The 14,602-nt window shown below is 61.2% G+C and overlaps 2 protein-coding genes across 6 annotated transcripts in view; one reads left to right on the top strand and one right to left on the bottom strand.

Annotated features, from left to right (window-relative positions):
• Nucleotides 1-9: 9 nt before the first annotated feature.
• On the top strand, nucleotides 10-4,338 carry HIC1 (HIC ZBTB transcriptional repressor 1). Of its 3 annotated transcripts, none has more exons than XM_015880528.3 (2): nucleotides 10-251; nucleotides 1,002-4,338. In XM_015880528.3, exons 1-2 carry the CDS (start codon nucleotides 200-202, stop codon nucleotides 2,945-2,947), a joined length of 1,998 nt encoding a protein of 665 aa, XP_015736014.2. In that variant the 5' UTR covers nucleotides 10-199; the 3' UTR covers nucleotides 2,948-4,338. The 3 variants fall into 3 exon arrangements, with proteins under 3 accessions (XP_015736014.2, XP_015736015.2, XP_015736016.2); XM_015880529.3 differs by lacking the exon at nucleotides 10-251 and adding an exon at nucleotides 398-503; XM_015880530.2 differs by lacking the exon at nucleotides 10-251 and adding an exon at nucleotides 862-885.
• A 267-nt stretch (nucleotides 4,339-4,605) lies between these two features.
• The window catches only part of SMG6 (SMG6 nonsense mediated mRNA decay factor), an 89,709-nt gene continuing 79,712 nt past the window's right edge, over nucleotides 4,606-14,602 (bottom strand). For all 3 annotated transcript variants that reach the window (XR_014936518.1, XM_015880518.3, XM_015880519.3), the window contains 4 exons: nucleotides 11,599-11,752; nucleotides 8,538-8,749; nucleotides 8,231-8,312; nucleotides 4,606-6,498 (listed from right to left, as the gene is read on the bottom strand). Coding sequence is in view for 2 of the 3 variants with exons in the window: in XM_015880518.3 (XP_015736004.2) it covers nucleotides 6,368-6,498; nucleotides 8,231-8,312; nucleotides 8,538-8,749; nucleotides 11,599-11,752 (579 nt within the window). In the remaining variant the exon portion in view is untranslated. The remainder of the gene's footprint in view (nucleotides 6,499-8,230; nucleotides 8,313-8,537; nucleotides 8,750-11,598; nucleotides 11,753-14,602) is intronic.

The raw sequence follows: 14,602 nt of genomic DNA, 5'->3' as shown, positions 1-14,602 counted from the left end.
GCGCTGCTCGGAGTTCAGGCCGGGGTCAGGGGGAGTTCGCAGCCCGGGTTTCACCTCCGAGCTGGCGGCGTCGGGAGCCCCGAGGAACCGCCGCCGCCGACCGCTCCGAGGGGCGTACGGGCGGTCGGCAGCGCCGGGAATGGAGCGGCGGCGGAGGGCGGAGGGCAGCGCCCGGCGACGGCCCCCCCGGGGCTGAGCCATGAGAGTCCACCGAGAGCTCGGCTGGCTGGCGGAGGGCAGCGGACGGGCAGGTAAAGCGGCACCGCGGCTCCGACGGCGCTCGGGGGGCACTCACCGGGGCGGCACCGGGAGGGGAGGCGGGGAGGGGAGGTCCCGTTTCCCCCCCACCCCCCCTCAACCCCCACCTCCTTACCCTCCCTCGTCCTCCCCGCTCACCTCGCAGGAAACGGGGGCGGGGGGCGCCGGGGGCACGGCCGGCCGCCTCCCGGGAGCGGGGCCATAAGAGCCTGGAGGAGCGCTGCGGGGAGCGGGGAGCGGCGCAGGTAACGGCGAGCGGCGGCCCCGGGGGGGCGGGCGGCCCCGAGGCTCTTCGGAGGGCAGCGGGACGGCCGCTTTTCTCCGCTTTCCCCCCCTCCCAATCCCCCCCCGTTTCCTCCGGTGAGGGCAGCGGCAGGTGGGAGCGGGGGGTGCTGGAAGCGAGCGGGGGCGGGGAGGTGGGGGGGTGGGGGGGGATGATGTCATTTTCTCCCCCCCAAAAATAAAAAGAATATTTGAGCCTAAATTTGAGCCTCTGGGGGTTTGTACCCCACTCCCCGCCCCATCGGCCGGCGCGAAGCGAGCCCCGATATAAGCGTGGCACAGGGAAAGCTGCGCTCAGAGCAGCCAGAACGCAGCGGGGGACAGAGAACCGGGGTTGGGGTTGAGGTGGGCTGAGCAACACCCCCCCCCCCCCCATCACCCACGTCCTCCCCCGCCCCCGAAGTGCCCGACCCTCCCTACATCCCCTACAGGCGTTGGGCTGACGGGGCCGTTTGTTGCAGGGCGGCGGGTGCGCGGCGCGATGCTGGAGGCCATGGAGGTGCCGAGCCACTCGCGGCAGCTGCTGCTGCAGCTGAACACGCAGCGCACGAAGGGTTTCCTGTGCGACGTGATCATCGTGGTGCAGAACGCGCTCTTCCGCGCTCACAAGAACATCCTGGCGGCCAGCAGCGCCTACCTCAAGTCGCTGGTGGTGCACGACAACCTGCTCAACCTGGACCACGAGATGGTGAGCCCCGGCATCTTCCGCCTCATCCTCGATTTCATCTACACCGGGCGTTTGGGTGAATGTGAGCCGGGCGGCGAGCAGAGCTTGGGGGCTGTGCTGGCGGCCGCCAGCTACCTGCAGATCCCCGGCTTGGTGGCACTGTGCAAGAAGAAGCTGAAGCGCAGCGGGAAGTATTGCCACCTGCGCGGGGGGTACGCGCCCTACAAGCTGGGCCGGGGGCTGCGCGCTGCCACGCCGGTCATCCAGGCTTGTTACTCGGGGACGCCGCGACCCGTCGATCTGCAGCCCGTGGAACCGGCGGCCCCGCTCAACACTCAGTGTGGGGAGCTCTACGCGTCGGCCTCGCAGGGCACCCCGCTGCACCCACATGGGCTGTGCCCCCCTGAGCGGCACTGCTCGCCGCCGTGTGGCCTCGACCTCTCCAAGAAGAGCCCCACCGGCCCCTCCGCCCAGCTGCTGCCCACCGACCGCCTGCTGCCCGCAGAGCCCCGCGAGCCCTCCTTGCCCCCACGGCACGACAGCCCCCCTGTGACTGGGGGGCTCCTGGCCGGCCACCCCGCTGCCTACAAGGACTCACCACCAGGTGGGGAACCGGGGGGACACCCCCACGCCACTGACCCATTCCGTGGCACGCCACCCTGTGCCGAGCCCCCCCTGCCTCGTGGTGATGGGCGTGAGCTGATGTACCGCTGGATGAAGCACGAGCCGCTGGGGCCCTACCTGGACGAAGGGGAGGCAGAGAAGGAGCTGGAGAGGGAGGAAAAAGCTGAATCGCCGCCCGCCGCCCCACAGCCGCGTTATCCCAGCGTGGAAAGCAACGACCTGGAGCCAGATAACAGCACCAGTGAGGAGACGGGCAGCAGCGAGGGGCCGTCGCCCGGCGATGCATTGGACCGCTACTGCAACCACCTGGGCTATGAGCCCGAGAGCCTGGGCGACAACCTGTACGTCTGCATCCCCTGCGGGAAGGGCTTCCCCAGCTCCGAGCAGCTCAACGCGCATGTGGAGGCCCACAACGAAGAGGAGCTGTACCACAAAGCGGCGGCCGAGCAGGCCGTGCCCTTCTTGGATAAGGGCGGCGCGGGGCTGGGGGACATCCTGCGGCCGTACCGCTGCTCGTCCTGCGACAAGTCCTACAAGGACCCGGCCACGCTGCGGCAGCACGAGAAGACGCACTGGCTGACACGGCCCTACCCCTGCACCATCTGCGGGAAGAAGTTCACGCAGCGAGGCACCATGACCCGCCACATGCGCAGCCACCTCGGCCTCAAGCCCTTTGCCTGCGACGCCTGCGGGATGCGCTTCACCCGGCAGTACCGCCTGACCGAGCACATGCGCATCCACTCCGGGGAGAAGCCCTACGAGTGCCAGGTGTGCGGAGGCAAGTTCGCCCAACAGCGCAACCTCATCAGCCACATGAAGATGCACACGGCCGGCCCTGACGGCAAAGCCAAGCTGGACTTCCCTGACAGCGTCTACGCCATGGCGCGGCTCACCGCCGACCAGCTGGGGCTGAAGCAGGAGAAGGCGGCCGAGCTGCTGTCCCACACCTCACACTTCCTCAGCGACCCCAAGGCCATGGAGAGCCTCTACCCGTTGGCCAAGTTCACGGCCGAGCACCTGGGGCTGAGCCAGGACAAAGCGGCCGAGGTGTTGGCGCAGGCTCCGCACCTCCATGCCGATGCTGCACGGACCATAGAGCGCTACTCACCCCCGTAGCACCCAACAGAGGGGTGGCCCTGGGGACCCCTGTGCCTCTGCAGGGCGGGGATGGAGGTAGTGGGTGCTCGGCCCCGGAGAACTCACTTGGAGCAGGGGGTCCCATGAGAGCTGCCCTGGGCCGGCTGGATGGCGCGTCCCGCTGTGAGCGGTGGGGAGAAGCCGATATTCAGGGACTGACCTCCCGGCTCGCCCCACTGTGCCGCCAGCCTGAGCCCTGAGGCTTTGGAGGACATGAGCCCGCTCCTTACCTTGGGGCTGTCCCCATCTCCGCCCGCCCCGTGGTGGGACCCAATGGAGCTCAGCTCTGCTGTGATGGAACCCAGACTGTGCCGCCATCACTGCCGCGGGGCCGTGAGTACTTCGTCCATCGCGGCCACAGCGAAGGGCCTCCTCCTCCCCGGGGCTGTGCTGGGAGCTTGGGGACAGACTGATGGACAGGGCTCACGTGGGGTTTTGGTTGGGGTCAGGGATGGTGACCGGGGAAACACGATGCTCCTCAATGTGGAGCAGCACTGAGCTCTCCGGCTTCAGCCCTCAGCCGCCAGTGTTTTCGGTTGGTGGGGCAGGGCCTTGTCACAGACTGAGCCCCTGCACCCTGCCCCACAGCGCTTGCCATCAGGGATGCCCGGGGCCCCGTGGGGTGGAGGAACCCCTGGGAGCCGCTGTCCTGTGGGGTGGTTGTGCTCTCGGGCCCACCTCTTTTATTGCCAAAGATCCCCGTCCCCAGCTCAGCTGGGTCGGATCGGGTTTGGGGAGCCTCGGGCCGGGAGTTTATGACAAAGACAAAGCGGTTGGGTTTGTCAGCTACGTGGACGTGGGCAGCGGAGGTGCGGGGCCGCGGGAAGGGGCTGGGAGCAGCGCTGGGGAGAGCTGAGCCCCCAGGCTGGGCTGCAATGACAGCGGGTTGAGCCCCCAAGGGGCACCCCTGGCACTGCGACACCCCTCTTGTGACCCCTCCCTAAGTCTGGACCCCCCCACCCAGGCCCACGACCCCTCTGCCTGGGGCTAATGTGAAGCTTCTCCCCTCCCCATGCCCCCTCCTCTCCTTTGCACACGAGGCCCCGGGGCAGTGACTGTCCCCAGCCTCGCAGCCACTGTGCCTTACGCTGTGCTGGCTGCTCTGCGGTGAGCCCTTGTGCACCCAGGTGTCTGCTCCCAGCCAGGGACAGGCGGGGGTCACTTGGTTCCCCCTGGGGTTTGCCAGCATCCGGCCAGAGCTGCCACCGGGCATCTGTGCCCATATTGGGGGTCGAGCACCGGCAGCAGCTGCACCCAAAGCACAGCTGGAAGCGCCCAGCGGGGTCTGTATCACGTCCGATTTGTACACGGGCTCCTCGCCCTTTTTTCTATAGTCGAAACGGAACAAGCAATAAAGTGACATTAACACACACAGCCTCGTGTCCTTCTCTGGCGGCCCCGATGCACGGGGCTGGGATGGGGAGCAGGGTTGAACCCCACGGGGCTGCGCTGGGTGGGTGGTGTGGGGCTGTGAGAGGGGAGGAGAAGCTGTTTGCCCTGAGTCCCATTTATTAACAGGGAGGGTGCAGGACAGCAGGGACACACCGTGCTGCCATACATCCCCACCGCGCTGCCATACATCCCCACCACCTCCCCATCTACAGCGATGTGCCCAGTGACGGCAAGAGACAACAGGCTGCACGGACAAGTGTTTAATACTAAAAATGATTAAAACCATCTTAACAAAATCACCCGAACGCGGCCACCTCCCCAACAAAGGGCTGGCGTGGGTGGCCCTGGCGCACTCAGCCCGGTGAGACCACACTGTGCTGCCCAGTGAGCCCCCCAGTGTGGTGGGCATCCAGCACAGCGTGCAGGGTGGCAAGAACACGTTTCCAATGCACTCAGCTTTGAGGATTCTACACGCTGTTTATGCCCAGCGCTGTGCGGCACAGGTTGTGGGTCCTGGGTGCTCGTGTAAACCCGCGACCACTCTGTGCACCGTCCTGCTGGTGGCTGAGCTGCCTGGGGACTCCCAGTCTGCACTGTGCAGTTCTGCACCTGCGCTGAGCCCTTTGCCAGGACATGTGTATGGTACAGGTGAGCACAACTGATGCTCGTCCATGTGTGCCGCTCAGGCCCTGAGCCCCAATTTGGTCCTCACCGTGGCACGGATGACAGTGAGCTTCCTGCTTGAACGTGCTCTGTTGCAGACACCAGGTCCGAGCCACCCACGCAGGAAAGGAAAACACTGAGCTCGGTCCTGCTGCATCCTCTGCAGTGCGCCGGTGGGAACTGGAGGTGGCCCTGGGGTCAGTCCTGCTCTGTGCTGATGAGACCGAGGCGTGACGGAGCTCCAGGGGTGCCAGTTCATGGGCAAACGCTCCCTTGTGGCTTCTGTATCTGGAATGCCATGGGGATGAGGGCTTGGTGGTGGGGACAATGTGATGTGGTGCAGGAGACAGCAGTGTCCCTGCAGGGCTTGGGGTGACTCAAGAGGGGACCCTCACAGCTGGGCTTGGGGCCAGGCTCCTCAGGGACTCAAAGGGCTTCGCTGGCCTCATGCTGAGCCCTGGGTTGAAAATGTGGCTAAAAGTAGCGGTGTGGGAAACAGGGGTAGGGGGAAGAGAGGTGGGAACAGGTAACGCCTGTTGTGGGAGGGGAGCAGAACAGAAAGCAGCTGTGGGGGGGATCAGGGGTGTTTAAAGCCCTCCTCCCCCACAAAGCAGGCAGGGCACACACCTGAAAACGATCCTATGCTGAAGTCTGAAACGAAACCGAAAAAGCAAACCCTGCACCAGAGAGGACGAGCATCTCTGCAAACAGCAGGCAGCGTTCCCCTCTGTGGGGTGGAAGCGGGGATGGGATGGGGAACCAATGTAGCCTGAGACATGCAGGAGGAACAGGCTGGACAGGGATGATGGAGAATGCGGGGCACACAGCTGGGCAGGAGGGGAACTGCCCTTGAAGTCCACAGCATCTCCCAAAGACTCAGCTCTTGGGGCTGAGTGAGACCAAGCAATCCCAAAGTCTGCACCGTTGCACCCCCAATCTCTGCCCTATACAGCCTACAAACCCGAAGAGACACCAACTGACGACGTGAACTCTCTGCAACCAAGCAAACCAAGCAAAAGGCCGGCGATCCGGCCCGGGGTCACCCAAAGCTTCCCTACACAGCAGGGCTCTCCAGCTCTGCTCCAGCACCGCCCGAAGGCCACGGGGACACTCAACATCCCAGCCTCCACGTGAACCATCCACGGCAATGACCTTCCCAGCTCTCCTGCACCCCCCAGGGGGGCCCTTCGCAGCACGGCCATGTGGGGTGGGTTGAAGACGTGGCGTTTATTGTTCACTGTGGGCTGGAAGGCGGTGGCGGTGAGGGCTGCCTGCGGAGCCGGTCTCCCACCGCAACACTCTGCGTTACTCACTCAGGGGCTCTCCTCCCTGCTCGGCCCCACCTCAGCCCTCCTGGGCCCATTTGAGGAAGGTGGGGATGTCCCTCACGGGCACGTTGCGGGTCAGAGCTTTGACTCGCAGGTTGCGATCGTCCGTCAGCAGAACCACTTCGCGGAGCAAACGGATGGGATCGTCTGGATGGAAATAAAACCAGAGTGGAGTGAATCCCAGAGTGGAGTGAATCTCTCGTACCATGCTGTCCCCATGTGTGCTCTGCACCCCAAAACCCCGCAGCCTCCCAGGGCTCCCTGCTACCAGCTGAGGTCTCCCAACGTGGCTTGGAGACACACCTCATTTTGGAGGCCTTCTGCTATTCCCCTTGCTCTGGTTTGGGTATAATCTATGTGCTCTGCCCGTCCCCTGCAGGCGAAACCCCGCTGCCCAAAGCAGGGAAGTGCTCAGCGCTGGGAACAGGAGGTGCCTTCGCCTGACCCAGGCCAGGAAGACAGCCCGCGACCCTGGCTCCAGCAGGAAGCTGGTGCTATTATTCTGGCGATCTCATTATAAGATCTAAAACGAACCTTTCGTTCGAGAAGCTTTTGGAGTAGCCACTGCCACCAAGGCATTTCTGGCTGAGGCTCAGACAGACAAGAGCTGAAGGCTGAGAAATAACTGAAGGGATCTTGCCCCCAGATGGATGAGCTGCCCCGCACGCAACACACCAGGCTGGGGATATGGGAGCCACGCTTACGTGTGTGCGGAGCAGGGGAAGCATATGGGGTATGTGTAAGCAGCTGGGTCCTGTGACCAGAGTACTGTTCCTACGAGCACAGGAAACACAGTGCCTCTGAGCCAGGATCGGAATGGAAAAAACAGAGTTTATGGGAGCCCAACATGGGCCCAGATTGGCCGCGCCAGGAGTAGCAAGCCAAAGGGAAGGGGAGGTTAGCGACGAGCACGGGCTGCCATGGTGGTGTTGGGGCTGAGGATGGTGGGGAGATGATGGGAGGAAGGGAAGTGTGGGGCGGCCGTGGGGTGGCTGTGGGAGGGCAGGCCTGGGTCCGAGGGCTGATGAAAGCAGGATTGGAAGGTTTTGTGCGGACACTTTAAGAAATGTGTAACAATAAACATCCTCTGCTCCGAGCTGGTGACGCGCCTCCTTGTTACAAACCAGAGGCTGTCAGCTTGTCAGGCCCCATTCGCCATAATCCACATGATTTCAAAATTCAGCATCATTTGCACATAAACATTTGGTGACGGTTTCTCTGTGAATCTGACAAGTTAAGCTGCTAAGAATTCGCGCTGACAAATGTGGGTTGATTTCTTGGGCAGCTGCTGATCTAATTCCCATCCACACCGCCCTGGCAGCACACTGGGGCTGTCTGGTCCCAGCACATGCTGACAGTGCCAGCAGGGCATCAGGAGAAAAAAGGCTCCATCCAGGAGGCACTGGGGCTCATGGAAGGAGCCCTTGACCTTCTGCTGCAGCCATGGCTGTGGCACGCAGTGGCAGGAGATGGCCCTGTATGGGCAGATAGTTGCATCTGCATCTGCTCTTTCCACTCTGGGAGGATGAAGGGAAAGCAAAAAGCCCTGACATGTGGTTTTATGGCCTCGATGTATACTCTGGGGGACAACAACCACTAACAGTTGTGCTGCCTGCACCACAAAACATCTCTGCGTGCGTATGGAGGGGTCTTCTCACAGGCTGGGGAGTCCCAGAAGGTGCACTTAGAGGTGAGCAAACGTTTGGAAACACAGCAGGATGGGCCACAGCCTGGGGCTGAGTGGGGGCAGGAGGTGACACCTTGGTGCTGAAAGAGGCCAAATGCAGAGGTATGGGCTCCAAGGGCCACGAAAAGAGAAATGAGTAGAGCCTGTGGGCTGCAACAGAGAAGGGACAAAGAGGATGTGAGGTTGTTCTACCTTTGTTAGAGGGCATGAAATCCTTGGCCTTGTCGTTGCAATAGTGGAGGCAGCAGGACAGAATCAGGTCATCATTGTTGCCCTGGAAGAAAAGGGCAATGTTACTCCCAGCAGAAAAAAACCCAAAACCCTGCAGCCCCATCACCCTCATTTCTGCACTGCCCTGGAGATGGTGTTGCAGCTCAGTGGAGACCAGGGCTGCTCTGAGCCTGCAAAAGGACAGGTCCCTGGGGAGGCATCCAGCTCTATAGTGTGCACAGGCAGCACAGCCTCAGGGCCTCCATCCTCGCAGGGCTGTGTTCCTTACCTGCTGGCCAGTGGTGTCTTCACTGCGGAAGGAGATGGACTCCAGCTCGTTGCCTCGGCTGGTCAGAGCCCTCAGGCAGTTGTCACGGCCCTCGAACCTCTCCTCCAGGAACTCGATGGACTTCCTGGCTCTCTCCTGCACTTGGCGGGCATAGCCTGCAGCCCGGTGCTCCATCTCCGGGCCCTTGGCCAGGCCATCCAGCTCGTTTATCACTTCAAACAGGAAGAGGAGGTACAGTTACTAAGGGACAAGGTGCTCTCGTGACCCGCTGCTGAAACGTACGAGTTGCCAAAGCCTCAGGGCTGGGACACTGGGAGCTGGCTCAGGAAATCTGGGTTCAGCTGCCGCAGCGTCCCTGCGCTCCTGGACTTGGCTGCAGGTCTGGAAAAGCTTTGCTGCCTTCCACCTCTGCGTGTCACCTGGCTCAGCCCTGAGAGCGTGGGGACCTCTGCCCTGCAGCGCTCCCTGAAGGCACTGTGCCCTGTGAAATGCAGCCATGAGCTCAACCCGTGCACCTTTGCTTATGATTGTTGGGGGGTGGTTAGAAAGCTGATGGCTCGAGGGGATCTGGTTATCATGCCTCCTGATTCAAGCCATGCCGCCCTGCTCTGCTCCTTCTCCCAACCCCCTGGGCTTGCTTTCAGATGCAGAAAGCTGTGTGTGCAAGTGGGGTCACATGCAGAAGCAGGCAGCTCCTGCTCCACTGAGTCCTGGCCCCGTTTTCACACCTGAAGCCACTCCCCCAGGCCGCCCGCAGGGGAGACACTCTCTTCAACACCTCACCCATCTGGGGCTGACACAGAGTTTTCACATCTGTCCTGACACATGTTGCTGAAGCCGAGCTCAAGCCTGGGATCAGGCAGATTCCCAGCCCGTTTGGTTTCACTGGAGACTGTCAGGGCTCGGAGCCTCCTGTCCGGCTGCCAAGCAGCAGGCACACAGCCTCAGCAGCCCCCCGGGCTGAGCAGTGCCCAAGGGACGCCAGGAGGAACGCACCCCGCAGTGCACCCAGAGCTGCTCTGTGTGTGTGAGCAAAACGCGGCCAAGGCAGCTCGCAGAGAGGCCGGGTGCACGATGGTTTGTGTCCAGATGTGCACACGAGCATCCTCACATGCGTTCGTGCACAGGGATGCGTGTGTGCAAGGCTGGGCTGGTGTGCACGTGTGTGTGAGGGAGCCTCTGTGCGCGCAGTGTGTGTTTTAGCCATGGCTTCATTTCTGAAGATTGTTTCCGAGCTTGGAGCCAAGTCCTGAGTTCAAGTGGGAACTATGCATTCCTTGGGGGTTCGAGGAGAGAGCTCGGGGTCTGAGGCCTCTCCCCAGTGCTGTGAATCACTGCCCAGGGAGCCTGCGTGATCGCTCTGTTCCATGGTGAGACTGGCACTCACTGTCTGGGTATTCAAATTAAAGCTGCATGGAGCTGCTTTGCTCTTCGCTCGCAGACTGCTCCTCTTGCTACTGCTTTCAGCGACCTGATGCTGCCATTTCCACACAATGCACGGCTGGGTGAGGGGTGGGGGGAGCCTTGCAAGAACGGAACATCAAACAGGAAAAGCTGGTATTCCCTCCCGAAATCCGCCTTCCTGCTTCCAAGCTAAACAGGCTTCAAAGGGGAGGCTTGTTTGTGCTTCTGCACCAGGCCTGGCTTCTCCATGGTGGGGTCAGCCTCAAGGAGCACGGAGCAGGTTAAAGAGCAAGAGAAACAAATGGAACACGAAGCTGCACGCTTAACCCCTTGCTGCATCCCTGGGATAAGCGGTGAGGAGTGCCCCATGCTGGGGACAGGGCACAGCTCACACCTGGGAATGAGGTGTGACACCACGGCCCCTGCCTTATCCTGCCCAGCCCAGCCCTCATCTTGCAGGTTCAGGGCAGCAGCACCTGGCTCAGGGGAGGAAACGGGGCTTCCCACTCTCCTGCAGCTCATGCTTGTGAGAGCACAGAGGAGGCAGGGCCATGGCTCCAGGGGAGGTGTCAGCATTCCCAGGTGTGAGCGCACTCCACAGCCCCCAGGGCTCTGCTGGCTTCCTTCCCTGTGCTTCCACACAATGCCCTGCCACTTCCATGCCAGGCTGCGGAGCCCCCAGACAGACCCACTCTCCATGTCCAGGGGTCCGGTCCCCAGCTCTAAGAGTCCTTCCAGAGCCAGACCCTGCAGGGTGGCTGTTGGATGCTGGCTCTTGGGCTGATGGAGCTGGAAGTCGGAGAGGAAGCCCCACACCTGCTCAGAGGGCAGGCATGCAGTGTGCTGCAGGGCAGGAGGTCAGCACGAGCGCACGCCTCACTGCCTGCACACTGGAGGTGCCTGTGGGGCTGCAGCTGGGATGAGGGCAGCCTACAGGATCTGTGAGGCTCAGCCCCACTCCTACCCTGACCCCTTCTTTTACCCTCAAGCTCCCCTCTGTGCCAGGTTGGCATCCAGGCTGCAGCTGGCCCCAGTGCGGCACCAGCCGGAGGAACGCGACCACGAGCCCAGCGAGTGATCAAACAATCAGAGCAAAGGCATCTCACCAAATCCTCCAGCCACCCTGGGAGACCACCCAGCAGCACAGCCGTTATCTGCCAGGGTGAGTGTTTACCAATAACGGGAACCAGCTTGCTGTTTTACTGCAAGCTTTATAAGGATAAAAAGAAGGGCTGGGCTTGAGCAGCTCTGAGACGCTGGGACACAGGCCGGCCATTTGCTCAGGCTGCCTAAGCCCCAGCTCTGCTGGGATAAGCTATCTGCTTTGATTGTTTAACAATTCCTCCTCCTTGCTGCTTCCAAAATTCCCTCCAAATCCCATTTAACACCCGTGTGCCTCTCCCAGCCCCTGGCACCCCTAAATGCACCATGGGAAGAGGAGCTCACGGTGGGCAGAAAGCTGTCAGGAAGGGAAAAACATGAAGGAGCAGCAGGGATGAGACGTGGCTCCAACAAGTAAAAGCAACAGGGTCATGCCCAGCACAGGCAGCAAGCACTGGGACCACACAAAAGGGCACGTGGGGCAGGAGAGTGGGAGCTGGCATTGAGCCTGCACTGAGGAATAGGGAGGCCCATGCCTGGTGCTCGTGCTACTCACCGATCAGGGGCACAACCAAGATGAACTTCCTGCAGTCCAGCAGTGTTATCAAGCTGCTGAGGTGGTCGATGAAGCCATTGGTGTCTGGGACCAGGAAGACAGGTCTTATCTCCAGCTCCATCTGCCTCATTTGACTCTGGTCTTTCAGCACAGCCTGGAGGAGAAGGACACATGATGAGTAAGAAAGACGTCAGCCCTGTGACCCATGGACATTGGGAGCAAAAGATAAGCCTGGTTGGCACACATGCCTCCTGCAGCAAGGACGGCATGTACAGGAGGTTGTGTCCATCCCCACCTGCAAGCTACAAGCTCTGGCTCCTGTGGGGACACAGTGGGATGGTGAAAACCTCCAGCAGCACCCTCATAGGAAAACACAGCCCTGCCCAAGCCCTGCCGTGGAGTGGCTGTTCCAGCCTTCAAAGTGGATTTGTTTCAGGTACTGTCCCATTTTATAGGACTGGCAGTTGTCAGGACTATCCACACCACCGTGATACAAAACAGCAGGGAGGAAAGGGGTGGATGAAAGCATCTTGAGATGACAAGACCACCAGTGAAAATAAGCCAGCCTGGGACACGAGTCATGTCAACAGCATCCGAACCATGGGACCCCAAGCAGGAGAGGTCTGTGGGGAGGGGATGCTTGGCTCAGCACCTCACTCTGTCCCACCAAGTCCTGCACACACCGTGTGTTTTCCAACAACATCCAGCTGGGAAACCAGGTGGGTTCCAGCCCTGTAAAGTCACAGTGCTGTCCTTGATAGAGCCCCACGCACCCTCCAGAGATCAGAGGTGCTCACACACATGGGGAGGGTCTGCTGGGTCCTACTAGAAACCCTCCCTGGCTGTACCTGAACCTCTGCACAACACTATATGCCGAAATGGGATCAAAAAGCTCATGTGTTACTTTTGATGCTATCGAAGGACTTGGACTCTTCAGTAAGTCGCAGGCGTAAAAAACTCAGGATGCTATTCTAGTGCTTCCTCTGCTTAAAAATAGCTTCCCTTGACTCGCTGATGTTTGTTGCCTCTAATAGGAACCGGTCACCCATGGAGCACAGCAGCACTGTATGGAACACATCCACCACGTGAACTCTTGTGAAACAGGGCTTGCACCCGCATGGAACACCCCAGGGTCAGGAGGGGAGCACAGCCCAGCCCAGCCCCTTCTGCTGATCCCAGCCTTGTTCTGCCCAGTGTTCTGGGGGTATCTGATCCCTCTATATGTCATGCCAAAACCTCAGAGACACTCTGGAACACCGAGCTTCATGGGCCAGCAGTGGCCGTGGAAATAAGTGGTTTTAAATCCATTTGCAAGTGCTGTCATCTGGCTTTAAATGAAGATGCCTTAATGCTGCCACCACCCAAAAGGCAGCAACCAGAGCCTTCCCTCACGTGCCTCCCACCCACGGGCTCAGAAGGGCACTGAAGGGTGGTTATGGTGGCACCAGCATCCTGGTACAGGGCCATTATCACAGCCCTGTGCTGGGTGTGCCTTTGACCAACATGGGATGGGGCAATGCTGAGCCAGGAGGGGTTTGATGTCCTGGGTGGCACAAGTTTGGTGGGGCTCCTCCTAAACATTTGGGAGCACAGGGGGGAGATACACCAGGCCCTGTCACGAGGCAACGGAGAAGAACTCAACACAGAGACCCAAAGTGACAGGAAGGCAAAGCAAAACCACGCACCGCAGCAGGCAACGACCATCCCAAAGACCCAAGTGGGGCAGCCCTGCATACTCCCCATCCAGGCTGACCGTGCAGGTGACACCGGGCTCCTCATGTGTGGCACCGTCCCCACCAGCATTCACAGGCCGTACCCAGCTGATTCCTGGCAGCTGCAAGCAACGCCTGTGCCGGCCGTCACGTCCCATTCCGCTCCCTGGGCCGCCCGGTGAGAGAAGGACACAGGATGCGCCGGGAGTGAAAGAGCGAGGTCGGCCGGGGAGCGTGCCAAGTCCCCTCGCACAGCTCCGGGCCGCTCGGGGAGCCAGAGGGAAACTCGCCTTTGCAGAGTTCAGAGGCCGGCAGCGAGATTTATTTTTGTTTGTCTGAGTAAAAGGCTGCAGAAGCCTCTGGCCAAGGGGTTTTGGGGGGGGGGGGGAGGGGAGTGGCCTGTGATTCATGCAGACTCCGGCTGGCCCCCAGCCAGAGATGAAAGGGAGCCCATGTGCGGGATGGGATGGGGAGCGAGCGCAGCGTTAACCCTTCTGCTGGTTGGTGGGCACAGCCACCGCCCCAGGGCAGCGGGATGCAGGATGTTGTGCTATGGCAGCGATTGAGCCGCCCATCCCGCTGTGACTCGCTCTCCCTTGTGCTGGGAGAGGATGTTGGGCTGTGCAGCTCAATGGCAGTGGATGCGGGAGACCCTCACCCAGTTCTGAGTGCTGCAGGACAGACAGATCTGAGCCTTATCGGGATTTGACACACCGCACGGCTCCGTGGCAAAGGGATGCTGTGGGGTTGGCACACAGCAAAGCACCCACGGGAGCAGCAGCACTACCCAGCTTTCCTTCCTCCCCCCATTGCAGGCACCGAATCGCATCCACCCACAGCCCCCAGCCCAGTCGCGGTTCCCTGGGCAGGTTCTTCTCCCGGGAGCTCGGCAGGAGCCGGAGGTGGCTCCCCCGGCTGCCCCAGCTGGTGGCAGCACTGAGATCACACACTCCCGTTCACACAGTCCCAAATTCCCAGCTCATCCATCAGCTGGAATCACCTGGGGGATTCCCCGGAAGCCGGCTGCCTTGCCGAGGGATTCAAGTGCGAGAAGGGGGATTGCTCCTCACCAACAGCAAACTGCGAGGCTGCATTTCCTACAATGCTGGGTAACACAGCACGGGATGCCCAAGCAGTGCCAGGCTACCAGAGCAGGATGCGCATCCCTGCAGTGCTGGGTGTGTGATGGGGCTGTACCACCGCATCCATCCCATGGGGCTGTACCACCACATCCATCCCATGGGGCTGTACCACCACATCCATCCCGCAGCAGGGCAACCAGGCAACCGCGC

The sequence above is a fragment of the Coturnix japonica genome, chromosome 22 (genome assembly GCF_054131305.1).
Source record: "Coturnix japonica strain WE chromosome 22, WE-NBRP24, whole genome shotgun sequence".
In the NCBI taxonomy this organism is placed as follows: Eukaryota; Metazoa; Chordata; class Aves; order Galliformes; family Phasianidae; genus Coturnix; species Coturnix japonica.
This window is presented reverse-complemented; position numbering and strand designations above follow the sequence as displayed.